Source organism: Muscardinus avellanarius, assembly GCF_963383645.1.
Source record: "Muscardinus avellanarius genome assembly, chromosome: 13".
Taxonomy (NCBI): Eukaryota; Metazoa; Chordata; class Mammalia; order Rodentia; family Gliridae; genus Muscardinus; species Muscardinus avellanarius.
Window position 1 is genome coordinate 34,716,853 of NC_137799.1, and position 16,761 is coordinate 34,733,613.

At 36.6% G+C, this 16,761-nt stretch overlaps 1 protein-coding gene across 1 annotated transcript in view; it reads right to left on the reverse strand.

Annotated features, from left to right (window-relative positions):
* The window catches only part of INVS (inversin), a gene marked incomplete at its 3' end in the record, with an annotated part of 146,942 nt that overhangs the window by 124,174 nt on the left and 6,007 nt on the right, over positions 1–16,761 (reverse strand). The window contains exon 2 of the mRNA XM_080709373.1: positions 6,534–6,700. Coding sequence (XP_080565499.1) covers positions 6,534–6,700 — 167 coding nt within the window. The remainder of the gene's footprint in view (positions 1–6,533; positions 6,701–16,761) is intronic.

Consider the following 16,761-nt stretch of genomic DNA (forward strand, 5'->3'; position numbering starts at 1 on the left):
TTACATGTGCAAATAATATGTGTGTGTATGTTAGAAAAACATACTTTGAAATTGAAACTACCAAAATCAAGACAACCTGGAGACAGGGAAAGAGTGTAATGGGCTTTTCAAGATAAAATGAAGACTTAGAGTGCAGTTATTCTATTTTATTTTATTTAAATGTCTGAAATAAAAATCAGAAATATTCAGTTTTATCTCCTCTGATAGGTACCTAAATAGTTTATATTATTTTCTATTATACCTTTATGCTTATAATAATTAATTTAAAATAAGACAAAGAATATCCCAGATATATGAAAAGAGAATGGTGAATTAAATTATTAAGAGAACTAGGAGAAGTAGGTCTCAGTTTCCTCATCCAACAATGAATTGAATAAGACCCCAAAGAATCTTCCTATCTCTACAACCTACTGACTCAAAGAGTAATTTGATATTTACCTCTGTATTACATGATGTTCAATAGCAATAATATGGATAACATAAACATTAAGAGTATATTCCTCTAGCAACAACAAAAAAAGATGCTTTAAATCTAAGGACTCAACGTGCCTATATAGAAAATAGGATTAAGTAATACCCTATTTTCTAGATGAAGAAATCCAGGCATAAGTTATTTATTGAGAATTTAAGCTCATATAAAATATTGTAAAATACTGCTTACAAATTTGTAAGGGGGTGAAAATGAGAAGGAATAAAATATAACTATGAACTTAAACTTCAACAGTTTTGCAAACCATTCTTTTCATAGTGAAGTTTGCTGATATTCATTTTTATTGACAGATTCATTAGTTCTCATCTGTATTCATGAAGCTAATACTGCTTTAATTAAGTGTAAGGCGCTGTGAGAGAACAGGAACTATAAAATCACACAAAACTGCCGCGTGTGGTGGCTCACGTCTATAATCCCAGTACTTGGAGGCTGATCAAGCTTAGCCTCAACAATTCTGTGAGACTCTCAGCAACCGAGCAAGACCCTGTTTCCAAATAAAAAATGAAAAGGACTGGGGGTATAGTTCAGAGGTAGAATACCCCTGAGTTCAATCTCTAGTGCCAAAACAAAACATTAAATATGATGTGGTCTCTGCCCTCAGATAGCTTTACGGTAAGATCTAAATAGATAAAATCTCTGATGCACTGTGGTGGTAAGGATGGTAGATGTATGCATGTACTTAGGGGGAATGTAGGAACTGAGTTTATAGATTCTCGGGAGCGGATTGTTTATTGTGTTTGGTGTGTGAGTATGAGTGTCTGCAAGATAAAGAAATCCAACAGTGTTATCTGGTATAAGTTTTCCTGAAAACTTTCAGAGATATTCTCTCTTTCTTGTTTACATTTTGAAAATCATTAACATACACAGAGTATATTTTGAAAACTGAAAATTAACATTTAAGATTCAATATTCAAAGACAAACAGAAAATGGCTTATAAATTAAAAAATAAAAAACAAAAATAAAAAACCAGGCATGGTGGTGCATGCTTGTAATCCTGGTATTTGGGAGAATGAAACAGGATAGCAGGTTTACAACCAGCCTCTTACACAACTTAATGAGACTGTTTCAAAATAAAATAGGGCTGGGGATATAGCTTAGAGGTAGAATGCCCCTGAGTTCAATCCCAGGAGGGAGAGAGAGAGAGGGAGAGGGAGAGGGAGAGAGAGACACACAACACAGCCACAACCTGAAGTTTAATTTTTCAAAGTGGGTAGTCTTAGTCTTCTTGAAACCAAATTAACTTCCAGGAAGATAACAAATGCATACTATTAACAGTAAGATTTTTAAAGCCTTCTTTAAACCTTTAACAAATAAGTGTATCCATGGAAGTCAGAGATATAGTAGGCTTCCTGGAGCAAAACATTTTAACAATTAGATAGCTTTTGTCAAAAGCTCAGAAAAGGTGGGACTGATTGCTTTTTTGGAATAAACTGAAGGTACCAAATGAAAAATAAATTAGGAACACATGTTCAGTATATTGAGATTAATTTTATTCCCATGGGTAGGTACTATTTCCTTAGCTTCTTGGACTAACAGCAATTTGTTTCCAGAGAAGAAAGTGTGTGTTAAAGCCAAGTGGCACAGTTCAGTAAGTTTTCCACATATACATTTTGAAACTGAATAAATGTTTCTAATAAACAAAATGTCTAGCATTTGTAATAATGATGACTTTCTATGTAAGTAACATAAAACTTATTTAACCAAGACATGTCAGACACTGCTGAATTTAGGGGCACTCAAAAATAAAACAAGGTTCCTGCCTACAGCTCCAGTCTAGTAGTGAAGAGACAGGTACACAATAATTACAGAGCAAGGTAATGGGACCTAACAGAGATATGAGCAGAATGCTATGGGAAGACAAGTTTTTCCTAATAATAAACCTAAGAAAGGATAGCAATATGGTTACTACCATCCAAAACAAAAACATAATGACTATTATATAAGAATGGTTGATATTCACAGATCAATAATGACAATGATTATTTACATATCTATAAGCAGATGGGCCAGCTTTAAAAATCATGTCTTTCATCTTTATATTCCAGAACAGTAACTGTTACTATGTTGAATAAATAAGTATATGCACATATACATTATACATAAATTCTGATGATTATACAAGTAGCACACTTCTGATTTTAATAGAATTATGTGGTATAGACAATACTTGGAAAGAATACTTAACATCTAGTATATCAGAAGGTTCACTAAACAAAAGGAAATAAAGAAAAGGGATTGGTACTGAGGGTACCTATCCATAACAGACATATATGATTAACTTTTTCATATTCTCGCTAGGCATAAAATCATGAATACATAGAAGACATTTGGGAAATACTTGTTGAATCAATATTTATGCCTCTACAATATATCTCTTAGCTTAAACACATTTCTTTATTGGTCTGAACTATATGCACCTTCATTTTCTCCCCCCTTTCAAAGTTTCACAGTTCCTTTGGTTTCCATATTAATCTCTATAAGATACTTTGGTCACATAAATTTTATTTTCAAATTTTCTAAATGGTTCCTTAGTATTTGGGGCCTTTGATTTAAACAAAAATGCATAGGGAGTGCACAGTACAAAAGGTTGGCACCAGCACACACCAGATACTACATTGCTGAAAATTAATGAACTTATGCTGGCAAAATGAGTTTTCCATATGTGTTAAACTGAGAATGGATCCCTACACAAAAATTAATTTGCTATGTATTAAAAAAACTTCAGTGTGAAAGAAAATGTAGATAATTTTAAAACAAACTCTGCTCAGCTCTCCCAGCTGTTGTTTACTGCTGAGTTTCTAGGGCCCCACCCTGCACCAGAACAGCTTAGCAATCTGCTAATGACTGCTGCGGAAATCCTACCCAGATTTTTTGTTCCTTCTATACAATTCCCTCTGCACCAGAATTTTGCCCTTTAAGTTCCAGCCAATAGTAACTCCAAACTCTACCTTGGTTTCTTCAACCTAGTAAGAGTGCAAGGGCTATACTCTTTGCATCCCAAATTGGAAAATGCCTTAAAGGAAAAAGCTAGGATGGATGTGGTACTCACCTCACACACTCTTTCTCTGCAGGATGGTAGTTTCTTAGATCCTGCCTATGCTTGGTTGTTCTGAATGTCTTCAAACAGTGTATGTAGTTTGCTGTTTTATAGATATTCTTGGCAGGTGGGCTAGTTAAAAATAAGCAGTCATGACCAGAAATAATGCCTAGCCATGAGAGCCTCTTGTTGGTTTCTCATTTCTCTGATTGATTTTATCTTTAAACATTTAATCAATGGTCATTTTATTTTGTGACTTTAATGATGCCAATACCTGATGTTTTCACATGTTCAATCTGTTGTTTCTGCTTGCATTCATGGTAGATTGCTTCCTTATGTGTTTGATATTCTTTCATTGTGAGATCATGTTTGTTTTATCTTAATATGGGGGAATCCTGGAAACCTAAGGTAAAGATGTTTTCTCTAAAGAGAAGTTGTGTTTGTATCTGTTCGAAAGCAGACCTGGGGAATATTATCTCTGGCTGTTCTTTGAAAATTCTTTCTGATAATTCGCTATCCCATCCCTGACTGTTCTATACTTATTCCTGTTTCTTAATAATGGTACACAAAACCAAACAAAGCACCCAGGTTTGATCAGGCAGAGCAGAGTACTAAAATATTACTTTCCATGTTCTGGAAATTTCTGCTACAAGTAGAGTGTAAAGATACATCACTGTTCTTGGCAAGCACAGAAACAAACAGCAAGAGAAAAAGGGGGGTAATGTGTAATTATCAAGTACTTGAAAGAACATGAAACTCGTTATTTGTGAAACCGACTATGTAAGTTCCCACATAGATCATAATTCTATTTATTCTTTAACACTGTAAAAACCATAACTGAAAATCAAAATGGAAACAAAAAGCAAAACAATGAACTGTATCTTGTAAGGAGACTTACAGCTCATGTATCTGGCTGTGCACATTCCTTCTGTCAAACGCCCCCACCCCCCATCCTATTAACTCTCTGAAGATGCCAATGCTGTTGGATTGTCAACTGAAAGCCTCATTTGCACCCCCTCCCATAATCTATTTGATGTTAGGTTCTTCCAACCTATATTTCTGAAGCTGAATTTCATACCTAAATGAATCATAATGAAAAATCTAAAGGGTATCAAAAATTTAATATTAGGGCCATTCCCAATCTGAGCTGTTTATTTTTTTTTAATGATACCAAGTTAAATGGAGTTACCCTTTCTGAGTGAATAATTTTACCAGCTGACAAGCCTAGGTGAAAGGTTATGAATACTTTAGCAGTAGTTAAAACTGAGATTGAAAATGAGGGAGAGTTTTTTAAAAATTACTATAATGAAAAGTGAATTCAGGAGAGGTAACTTTGGAAATAACCTGACAGATCTAGCTGATAAGAGCATATAACTAGCATATTCAGTAGTATGTCTTAATGTCAGCCTCTTTTTTATGCATTCAACTAATGAAAAGGTATTTTTCTAACCCCTCAATTAATCAGCTCTATCTGGTCATAATTTTTTATTTTTTAATGGGAAATAACTCTAATAGTTTCTGCTGGATCTAATTCATTTTCACTGCTTTTTTTTTTAATTCCAAAAACATACAAGTCTAAAATTACAAAAAGAAAAATACTGTACAGCACAAATGTATTTTATTTATCAAAATTTTGAGGAGGAAAAAATAGATTTTAGGTAAGACTTCAATTTAGATGCTTCTCATTCTATCTTTTGGCTGCTTTTCACTTCAAAAATCTAAGTGCTTAACAATGCCTTCAAATGCTTGAAATCATTGATATTGGCAACTTTAGATTTTCAAAAAGTTGAAAATATACTCAGAAAATAAATTTCATTATATCCCCTAATGTCACATATCTCAAAAAAGATTGCAGTATTTGACTATAAAATTAATACTCATTAAGGAAAAAATTAAACAGTAAAAACAAAAATACATGTGTCTTTCTAATATACGAACCCAACTACTCTCAACATTTATGTGTATTTTTTAGTTTTCTCCCCATGCATAGATATATACTTTAATTGCATTATAGATACACTTTCTGTTCCCTTTTTCTCCACTAAACATTATATCATAGAATAATTTTCATTATTGTAAGAACCTGGGTGTTATGGTTTGACTTCAAAAGCTCATGTGTTAAAACCATGCTACCTGATACAACAGGGCTCAGAAGTGGGGATTTTAGGCAATGATTGGATCAAGAGGCTCTTGCAGCCTCAAATGGATTAATCCACTGACAGATGATGGTGGGACCCAGGCAGAGGAAGCAGGTCAGTGGGGGCGTGGCCTGGAAGGGTTTCCTCCCCAGCCCTGTCCTTTCTACATCCTGGCTGCCATGAGCTGAGCAGCTTTTCTTCTCTATTCCCTTTTGCCATGAATGAAAGCAATAGAGTTGGCCAACCATGGGCTAAATTCTCTGAAACTGAGAGAAAAAAATAAATCTTTCCTTTTCTAAGTTGTTCTTGACAGGTTATAGTGATGTGAAGCTGACTAACACATTGGATAAGAGAATGCAGCCACCAAGCCAGGCATGGTGGCTCCCACCTGTAATCTTAGTACATGGAAGGCTAAGATAGGGTCACAGGATGCAGGTCAGCCTTGGCAACTTAGTGATACCTGTTTTAAAATAAAATATAAAAGGGCTGAGGTATATCTAAGGAGTAGAATTCCCCTGGGATCAATTCCGCAGTAGAAAGAAAGAGAAAAAGAGAAAGAGAAAGAAAAAAAGAAAAAGAGGAAGAAGAGGAGGAGGAGGAAGAGGCGGAGGAAGAGAGAGAGAGAGAGAGAGAGAGAGAGAGAGAGAGAGAAAGAGAGAGAGAGAGAGAGAGAATATGAATATGATTTTCGATGAGATTGTAGCACCTGACAGTTATCTGTGCTTTACTCTCTACAGTTTAAAAACTGCTTTTGGAGAAAATATAAAGCCTAAGAGTCATGTATTTGTGGTTTCATTACATAGTTCTACTAATCAACTAACAACGACCACAAAAATGTCTACTCATTAAGGTAATTTTACTTCTCACCTTTTGCGCTGCAAGATGAAGGGCTGTTCTCTGGCTGTGGTCGGTTTTATTGACATTTGCTCCTGCCTTCAGGAGAGCATCTGCACAGTCCAGTCTGTCTGCCAACACACAGTACATAAGTGGTGTTCTCCCAAACTGGTCTTCTTTATCTTTAAGAGCAGAGTTTCCTGTAAGTACAAGAAACAGATAGTGATACTTAATAATTGCAATTACTAATATAAGAGCTACCTTTACTAAGTGCTTACTATTAAGCACTCTTCTAACACTTTAAACTCTATGAAGTAGACATTACCACTTCTATATTCTAGGAAATTGGGACTCTAGAAGTTAAGTAACGTGTCTATATTCACATTGAAAGTAGGTTGTGGGGCTAGAATTCAAACTGATTGATGATTAATGGTCATATTCTTATTGTGCTATACTGAATAAAGATTTTTAGATATGGAGTTACTTATTTTCCTCCCTGAATTCTTTCTTTTATTAACTAATACTTTGTGTCAATCATACAATAGTTATTGTGTATGTTTTGATATCTGATACAAAAATGAATCAAGGTTGGTTTCCCATTCTAGACAAGATGAACAAGTACATAGTATCCTGTTCCTTCTACTAAATACAACTAAAACTCCTGGGCAAAATAAATAAAATGAGGGAAAGAGAATGAAAACTGACTAGGAACTTTGGAATTCGAGGGGCAACCTGGTGGTAATTGGCCTGAAGTTCATTATTATGTTTGCCTCCTGCATCTAGCCAGCGTGGGTGCTAGAATAAGTGTAACATCTAGAAACACCAAGGGGCAAAGATACAATGCTCTTCAAGAGAAATCTCTCTCTAGTCAAAAGACTGGGAAATAGGTAACCCTGCAGAGTGGGTGCTCTTGACTATAACTCTAAATGCAGCAAAAGAAACTACATTTCTTCTCCTCTCCACTGGGCACTGCAGAGAATACTGGGAGGAGCCCTGTCAATCATAGCTCCCTAAAATAAGCAAAGAATAGCAATGAGGTCATTTTTGGACTAGAGAATAGGTGAGGATTATAGAGAGTAGGAAGCTGGAGAAAGTAGTTCTTCAAATTAGTGCATGGTGAGCCAGCATTGTGGCACACGCTTGTAATTGCAGCATTTGGGAGGCTGAAATAGGAGGATCCCAGTTCTCAGACAGTCTCATCTACTTAGTGAGGTCCTTTGCAACTCAGTGACACCCTGTTTCAAAATAAAGAATAAACAATAGGGCTGAGGGTGTAGCCAGGAGACCTGGGTTCCATCCCCAGTACCACACATAAAGAATGCATGGGACCATGGATACTTCAGAGCAACTCATGAGTAAAACTTATCAGAATCAAAATTTATAAAGCTATGAAAAATGAACTATAGGTGGAATACTTCCTGGGGTCTAAATTGCCCGGGGGAGCACAGAAGTAGTGCAGATCAGAAGAATTCTGAAAACTAACCTGACACTTGAACCACAGCTCACGAAATGAAACCAAAATGTTTATTCTCAACTAGAACAGATCGTCAATCATGATGGTTAATGTGGATTATCAATTTGATTGGATTATGAAATATCTAAAACTATGTGACTTCATGTGTGTTGATGAGATGATTGTCATATGGGATAGCCAGTTGAGGGGGACAACCTACCCTAAATGTGGGTGGCACTATTCTAATAGGCTGAGGACCCGGATGAAAAGAAATGGGAAGGCTGAAGGCAAGCATAGTTCATCTTGAGTGAAAGGTTGTCTGGTCTTGCCTGGGATGTTAGACTTCAGCCCTTTTATTCTTCAAACTTGATGTCCACCAATGATTCTCCAGGAGTTTCTTGGCCTTTCTATAGTTTCAGGGTGGTGTTTGTAAAATTCTAAATATATGAAATCCTTAAACTGTATACTTTTTTTTTTTTTAGTGGTGGTACTGGGGTTCCTGGAAGCCCTTCTACCTCCGGGCTACACTTCCAGACCTATTTTATATATTTTTTATTTGGAAACAGGGTCTCTTAAGCCAGCAAGGCTGACTCCGAAACAGCACGATCCTCCTGTCTCCGCTTCCCAAGCGCAGGGATTACAAGCATGCGCCACCACGGCCGGCTAAACTGTATACTTTAAATCAATGAATTAGGTATGTGAATTAGGTCTCAAAAAATCTATTAGAAAATGCTATACTATATATAAATTCAAGTGGAATACTAAAATTTTCTTTCTCTCTATCTACCTTTGTGGTACTAGAGATTAATCTCAGAGACATTCTACCTCCAAGCTACACCTCCAGGCCATTTTTAATTTTTGTTTTGAGGTGGGGTTTCACTAGGTAGTGAGAAAAACTTCAATAAGTGTAAGAAAGATGGAAAAGGTAAAACAGGAATTTAAAACAGAAAAACACATAGTGATTACATAAACTAGAAATCTTAAATCCTAGAATCCACAATTACATTAAATATGAATGGTAAGCCGGGCGTGGTGGCGCACGCTTGTAATCCCCGCGCTTGGGAGGCAGAGACAGGAGGATCGCGTAGGTTCGAAGCCAGCCGCGCACGCTGGCTTAGGAGACCCTGTTTCCAAATATAAAAAAATGTAAAAAGAGGTCTGGGAGTGTAGCCCGGAGGTAGAAGGGCTTCCAGGAACCCCAGTACCACCAAAAAAAAAAAAATATGAATGGTAAAAATCCATCAATAAAAACACTGAGATAGATTAAAAAAGAAAGGACCCAACAGTATGCTATTTATAAGAAACTCACTTGAAATATGTCATGGGTGGTTAGAAGTAAAAAAAAAAAAAACAAGCAAAAGTTGAAGTGTTTCAATATTTACTAAGGTTGACTTTAAAACAAAGACATTTCAGTGGGACAAACAAAAAATATAACAACAAAAGGATCAACTCAGTAAGATAAAAATTTATATTAATCCTAAATGTATATGTACTTTTGTTCTTCAGCTTTTTGCTGCTGTGACCAAAATACCTGACAAGAACAACTTGGAGGAGAAAAGATTTAAGGTTTAGTCTATGGTCAGCAGGGTCTGAAGCAGAAACATTGTAGTGGGAGGGCATGGCAGAGGAAAGCTGCTCAGCTCATGGCAGTAGGGAAGCAGAGAGAATGAGAGAGAGAAAGAGAAGAGAAGAGAAGAGAAACCATAATTCTGGGACATACCCCCAACGATCTACTTCCTCCAGTTAGGTTACCCCACCAAGTGATCCATTCAGCCATCAATGGATAAATCCATTAAATGAATTAATCCACTAAAAGATCAGAGCTCTCATATGCCAATTATTGCCTAAAAGCTCCACTTCTAAACTTTGGTGCATTGGGGACTACACATTCAACAAATGAGCTTTCTATGACTTTACAGATCCGAACCACAAAGTAGAAAGCCACAGAGCCTTACAATACACATAACAAAAACTATAGAACTGAAAGAAACATTAGAAAAAATTCAAAATCATACTTGGCAATTGTATTTATTTATTTTTATTTTATTTGTGTGTGTGTATGTGAGAACGAGAGTGAGAGCGAGAGAGAGCGAGAGAGAAGGGATTGAACTTGGGAGCATTATATCTCCAAGCTACACCCTCATGCCTATTTTTTATTCTTTATTTTGAAACAAGGTCTTCCTAAGTTGTGGATGACCTCACTTTGTAGTGGAGGATGCCATGAACCTTTGATCCTCTTGTCTCAGCCTCCCAAGTGCTGGGTTTACAAGCATATACCCAGACTACTTGGTAATTTTAACAACTCTCTCACCATAATTGCTACAACCTTTAAAATGAAGATCAGCAAGGATACAGAAGAAATGAACACTAATATAAAGAAGCAAGATCTGACATTTATAGAATATTTTGTTCAATGATAGCTAGATATAATTTTGTAAGACACACATGCAATATCCACTAAAATACAAAATATACTGGGTCATAAAACCAGCATTAAGTGGCTTAAATTGCTGGGTGTGACAGCACATGCCTATAATCCCAGTAATTAGGAGGCTGAGACAGGAGGATCTCAAGTTTGAGGACAGCCTGGGCAATTTAGGGAGACCCTGTTTCAAAATCTAAAAAATTACCAAGAACTGCAGGTGTAACTCAGTAGTTAACAAAAGAAGGTTATAGAGTTTTCTGTAGTCCCTTTTATAAGAACACTAATCCCATTTATGAGCTACCCTTATGACCTAAATCACCTCCAAAAGGCTCAACCTCCTAATATCACAGTGGGTTTAGAATTTCAATGTAAGAATTGGGGAGGAGGCATAAACATTCAGTGCATAATAGCACAGTATATAAATATTATGTTAAAATGAATAAAAGATTGGAATGTAAAACCTGTAATATGCAAATGTTTTAGAAGGAAACAAAGGTGAAAATCTTTGTGACCTTGGGTTAGGCAAAGCTTTCTTAGATATAATGCCAAAGAAAAATCCATAAACAAATTAAGAAACTGGACTTCATCCAAATTAAAAACTTCTGTATTTGGAAAACACTGATAGAAAATAAAAAGACAAGCCACGAGCTGGGAGGAAATATTTGCAAAACATATCTGATAATTTCTTCTTCCCAGAGTAAAGAACTCCTACAACCGAATAATAAAAGGACAGCTAATGAAATTAAAAGATGGGCAAAAGGTTTGAATAGACATTTTACCAAATAAGCATATGAAAAGATACACAACATCATGAATACACAGAGAAATGTAAATGCAGCCCACAATGTGATACCATTACACTTCTATTAGGATGGCTAGAATAAAAACAAAACCCAAAGCAATCCTGACAATATCAGATTCTGATGAGGATATAGCACTGTTGGCATTCTCAGACGTTTCTGATAGGAATGCAAAATGGTAGCGTCACCGTGGAAAACTGTTCGTCAGCTTATTAACTGAAATATACACTTACCGCATGGCTTGGTAACCTCTCCCCTTGGTATTCATTCAGGAGAAATAAAAGCATAAAAGCCTATAATCACAAAAAAGCCTGTATATTGATATTTATGGTATTTTTATTCATAATTGCTAAAAACTGGAAACATACCAATTGTTCTTCAACTGGAAAATGAGAAAAAGAACTGTAGTGCAGCCATACAGTGGGATATTGCTCCATAATAAAAATAATGAACTACTGATCCAGCAAACAACATGGAAAAATCTCAAATTCCTTTAATGCCAAGTGAAAGAAATCAGTCTTAAAGGGTATACATTGCATAAGTCATTTATATGGCATTCTGGAAAAGGTGAAACTATAGGGGCACAAAACAGACCAGTGATTACCAGCTTCTGGGATGTGGGAGAAATTTATCAGAAAAGAACGAAGGGCGCTGGGCATGGTGGCATGCGCCTGCAATCCCTGTACTTGAGAGGCTGAGACAGTAGGACTGTAGGTTCGAGGACAGCCTCAGTAAGTAGTGAGACTTGCATCAACCTAACTGTTTCCAAATAAGAAATAAAATCAGGCTGGGGATGTAGCTCAAAGATAGAATGCCTCTGGGCTCAATCCCCAGTACCACCACCAAAAAAAAAAAAAAAAAAAAAAAAAAAAAGAAAAAGAAAGAAAGAGAGAAAGAGAAAGAAAGAAAGAATGGAGTATGGAGTTTTGGGAAGTATAAGAGAATTATTTTGATTGTGGTGGTGATTATATACTGTCAAAATTAAGTAACTATATATTAAAAGGGAAATTTTACTATATCACACTTCAGTAAACTTTAAAATGACAACAAAAGATGTCATTGTGGGAGGCTGAGACAAGAAGATCGTGGTTCACAGACAGCCTCAGCTACTTGGTGAGGCTCTTTGCAACTCAATGAGACCCTGTTTCAAAAATAAAAAATAAAAAATAAAAAATAGGGCTGGGGTGTAGCCTGGAGGTAGAATGCCCCTGGCTTCCATCCCAGGTACTGAAAAAAAAAAAAAAAAAAAAGATGTCATTGCTTCTGCCATGCAGGTTGTTTTGTTTTGTTTTGTTTACTGAGGCTTTAACCCAGGGGAGTTCTCCTCTGAGCCATGCCCATAACCCTATTTTAATTTTTAGTTTGAAACAGGGTCTCATTAGGTTGCTGAGAGTCTGGCTACATTATCGAGGCTGCCCTTTAACCTTTGATCCTCCTGTCTCAGCCTCCCAAATTCTAAGATTATAAGATTTTTATTATTATTATTATTATTTTTTTTTGCGGTACTGAGGATGGAACCCAGGGGCATTCTATCTCCAAGCTACACCCCCAGCCCTATTTTTTATTCTTCATTTTTTTTTTTTTTGGTGGTACTGGGGTTCCTGGAAGCCCTCCTACCTCTGGGCTACACTCCCAGACCTATTTTCTGTATTTTTGAAACAGGGTCTCTTAAACCAGCGCGGCTGGCCTCGATCCTCCTGCCTCTGCCTCCCAAGCGCAGGAATTACAAGCGTGCGCCACCACGCCCGGCTTATTCTTCATTTTTTTTGACACAGGGTCTCATTGAATTGCAAAAGACCTCACTAAGTAGCTGAGGATGGCCATGAACAGTGATCCTCCAGTCTTAGCTCCCTGAATGCTGGGATTACAAGCATGCACCACCACACTCAGCTGTTGTTTTAGTTTTAAAAAAATACTTCAACACAGATTTTAATTTTGGATGTTTTGGGACCCAGAAACACTTAATAGTCTCTCAATTTCTTTGCTAGTATGATTTTCCATTTATACTGATAAAAAAGCCAAAAGGGTCATTGCACTTGAAATTGGAAGAGCCTTACAAACATATTTAGGTTGTTAAAACAAAACAAAACAAAACAAAACAACAACAACTCCTGGAGAAGGCAGATATTTTTTCTTCCAGAGCTTTGTTTTTGACAATGGAAGCAAGTTTTGCATCTGATCCAACATATCTGAAATAGAAGTCCCTGCTCACAAGGCTTCTGAGTGGGACAACAGTGCTAGGTATCCTTGACACAAGGGCCTTCAATATCTAGTCTGGGAGATTCCAGAGATGCTACCGCCGTGTTTATGGGTAAGGTTTCACTTAAACCAACACTCATTAAGCTAAAATGTAGTATAGTTTATAAAGCTTTTTATGAGTTTGAGCCCTTTTGGAATCAAAGTGAGACTTAGAGAAAATATACTATACTAGAATACTATGACCCAATCTCTAGTTGTCTTCCATGAACAAAGAGCACTTTCAGCCAGTGTTTTACATTGGTGTTAAGCAAAGATAGTAGTGGCTGGTATTAGCAAGATGACAGTGATTAATATTACAATTCCCCTTGAGGTAGGATTCCTCCTTGGAAGCTGATGAGGCTCTTGGGGTCAAAGTGAATTCAGAACATGAGAGCAATGGGTAACTCCTCTTCCTAGGAGAGAGCTCTCTCGGGCAATTGCTGCCTCTTCCAAAATCTGCTGTTAAGATTTAGGGAAACTTCAAGCCTTTTCTCCAATCCCTGACAGATTTTGTGTGTAGCTAGTATTTAAATTTCCTCAAAGAGAAGATCTAATTGGGTCATGCCACCACAATTCAATATGTCATGCCTATAAGGTAAAATCTGTGTATCTGAGGAAAGTTAGTATATACTTTAAATAGATACATATCCTTTATTCATTATTAGAAAAGCAACATTCAGCCTCACTTGGGTCCTTCCTTGCGTAGTTTGAGGCTGAGGCAGAGGGCAGAGATAGTGGCTTCTTGGCTAGTTTCAGAGTATTGAGGGTACCATCTGGTTTCGGGCCTCCTGACCAAAAGAAAGCAACTGAGAGTTCTATGCCTTTATCTATCTACTCTGATCCCTTTCTTTTTTATTTAATTATAACAATCAGCAAATACCTATCAATCCAATACTATAACTTATTTTGAAAATAAAATAAAATGATTTATGCTCAAAAGACTTGGTAAGTGCAACATACTGCATATACACAGAGCTTATACAGAAACTAATATTCACTGGATAGGCATGCATTTAAATTTGCATTCTTTTCAGGAACAGTTAATAGTGAAAGCAGAAGGCTAGGATGTGGTATGGTTTAAATTATTCTGGCATCTGTAGAGATGGCCTCTACTTCATGACCAGTTGGTGCTTGTTTAACTGGGGCTGGTATTCTGCATGTGCTCTGTCTGAATACGGCTCAGAAAGTTGAGCTGGAACATTGATAGAAAGCTACTGCTTGGTTGCATTCAGTTATTTTACAGCTAGTTGAAGCAGAAGAATCTGAATGGTTAGTGGGGTGGTATGTGCAGAAACCAGAGCTGCAGCTCTAGTAGTTAAAGGAAATGACTGCTGCTAGCAGTGACACTGTGTCAAGCTACTCAACACAAGTAAATAGGGAATTCTCTCCTGATGTCCTATTTGCTTTCTCTAAAATGTTACCACGATGTGGCACCAAAGATGTGTTTACTTCATGTGCCTTCACTCACCTCTTACTTTGTAATTTTCATATTGTCCCGATATTGGGAAGACATGCATTGTCATTTAAAAAATACTTGTTTAGGCCGGGCGTGGTGGAGCACGCTTGTAATCCCCACGCTTGGGAGGCAGAGACAGGAGGATCGTGCAGGTTCAAAGCCAGCTGCGCACGCTGGCTTAGGAGACTCTGTTTCCAAATAAAAATGTAAAAATAGGTCTGGAAGTGTAGCCCGGAGGTAGAAGGGCTTCCAGGAACCCCAGTATCACACACACACACACACACACACACACACACACACACACACACACAATACTTGTTTATTGCCGGGCGTGGTGGGGCACACTTGTAATGCCCCCGCTTGGGAGGTGTAGACAGGAGGATAACACAGGTTCAAAGCCAGCCTTGCTGGCTTAAGAGACCCTGTTTCCAAATTAAAAAAAAAAAAAGCTATATATATATATATATATATATATATATATATATATATATATATATATTAGGTCTGGGACATAGAATAGGTCTGGACATAGAAGGGTTTCCAGGAACACCAGTACCACAAAAAAAGCAAAAAACTTGTTTATTGATAGAGCGAGACAATATGGGATAGTGGAAAAAATGTAGGGTTCATTATCAGATATCTTGGTTTGGGTCTCAACCTTGCCAGTTATTAGTTATATAGCTAAATTTCTTAACTTCTGGGTTTCAGTGTCCTACCATATAAAATGATAATAACAACATAGAACATACTGTATTTTTTGTTATTGTTTATCTTTTGGTACTGAAGACTAAACCTAGGGGTGTTCTACTTCTGAGCTATACCCCTGGTCCTTTTTATTTTTTGTTTTAAAACAGAGTTTTTCTAAGTTGCTGAATATATATATATATATATATATATATATATATAATGTATAAATATATTTGCTGTACTAGAGGTTGAACCTAGGGTAATTCTACCTCTGAGCTACACCCCCCAGCCCTATTTTTTATTCTTTATTTTGAAACAGGGTCTCACTAAGTTGCAGAGGGCATTGCTAAGTAGCTGAGGCTGGCCACGAACCTGCAATCCTCCTGTCTTAGGCTCCTAAGTACTGGAGTTACAAGCATGTGCCACCACACCCAACTCTAGATATTGCTATTTAATGTGTTGCCAAAAAATTCTGACAGGCATATTACTCTGTCACAATTTAAAAATATTTGACAACTGTATTTTAATATAACTGGTTTCCTTGGTAATTCTGTATATTGTACTTAAACTTTTTTTAGATTAGTCAGTCACAAAAAGTAAAAAGTTGGTTGCTTTCCCTAATATGTGGAATCTAGGGAGAAAATGGGTCATAGGAGGGACTCTAGACAAAGAAGGAGACACTATGGATGAACAAAAAAGGTGACCTGATTATAAACTTTACCACCTTGCCAAAATATACCTTAACACATAGGAAAAAAAGTTAAGAAAAATCCAATCTAGATAATAATTCAGTTTATCAATCATGGTTCAAGCTTAATTAGTTTTTTTATCTTCCTTATACATTATTTTTCATAAATATGAAAGTACACATATATACAGAAATATCTACCCATATATAGAAGTACTGTATATAAAAGGTATATAAAAGGATCCTCAGAAGAATGGGAACAAACCTACCGTAAGATCCAGCAATACCTCTTCTGGGCATCTACTCAAAAGAATGGAAACCAAACTACCACACTAATGCATGCGTATCTATGTTCATGACCACACAATTCACAATTGCCAAACTATGGAACCAGCCAAGATGTCTATCAACAGATGAACAGATTACAAAACTATGGGATATGCACACAATGAAATTTTGCTCAGCCATGAAGAAGAACAAAATTACATCATTTACAGGGAAATGAATGAAACTG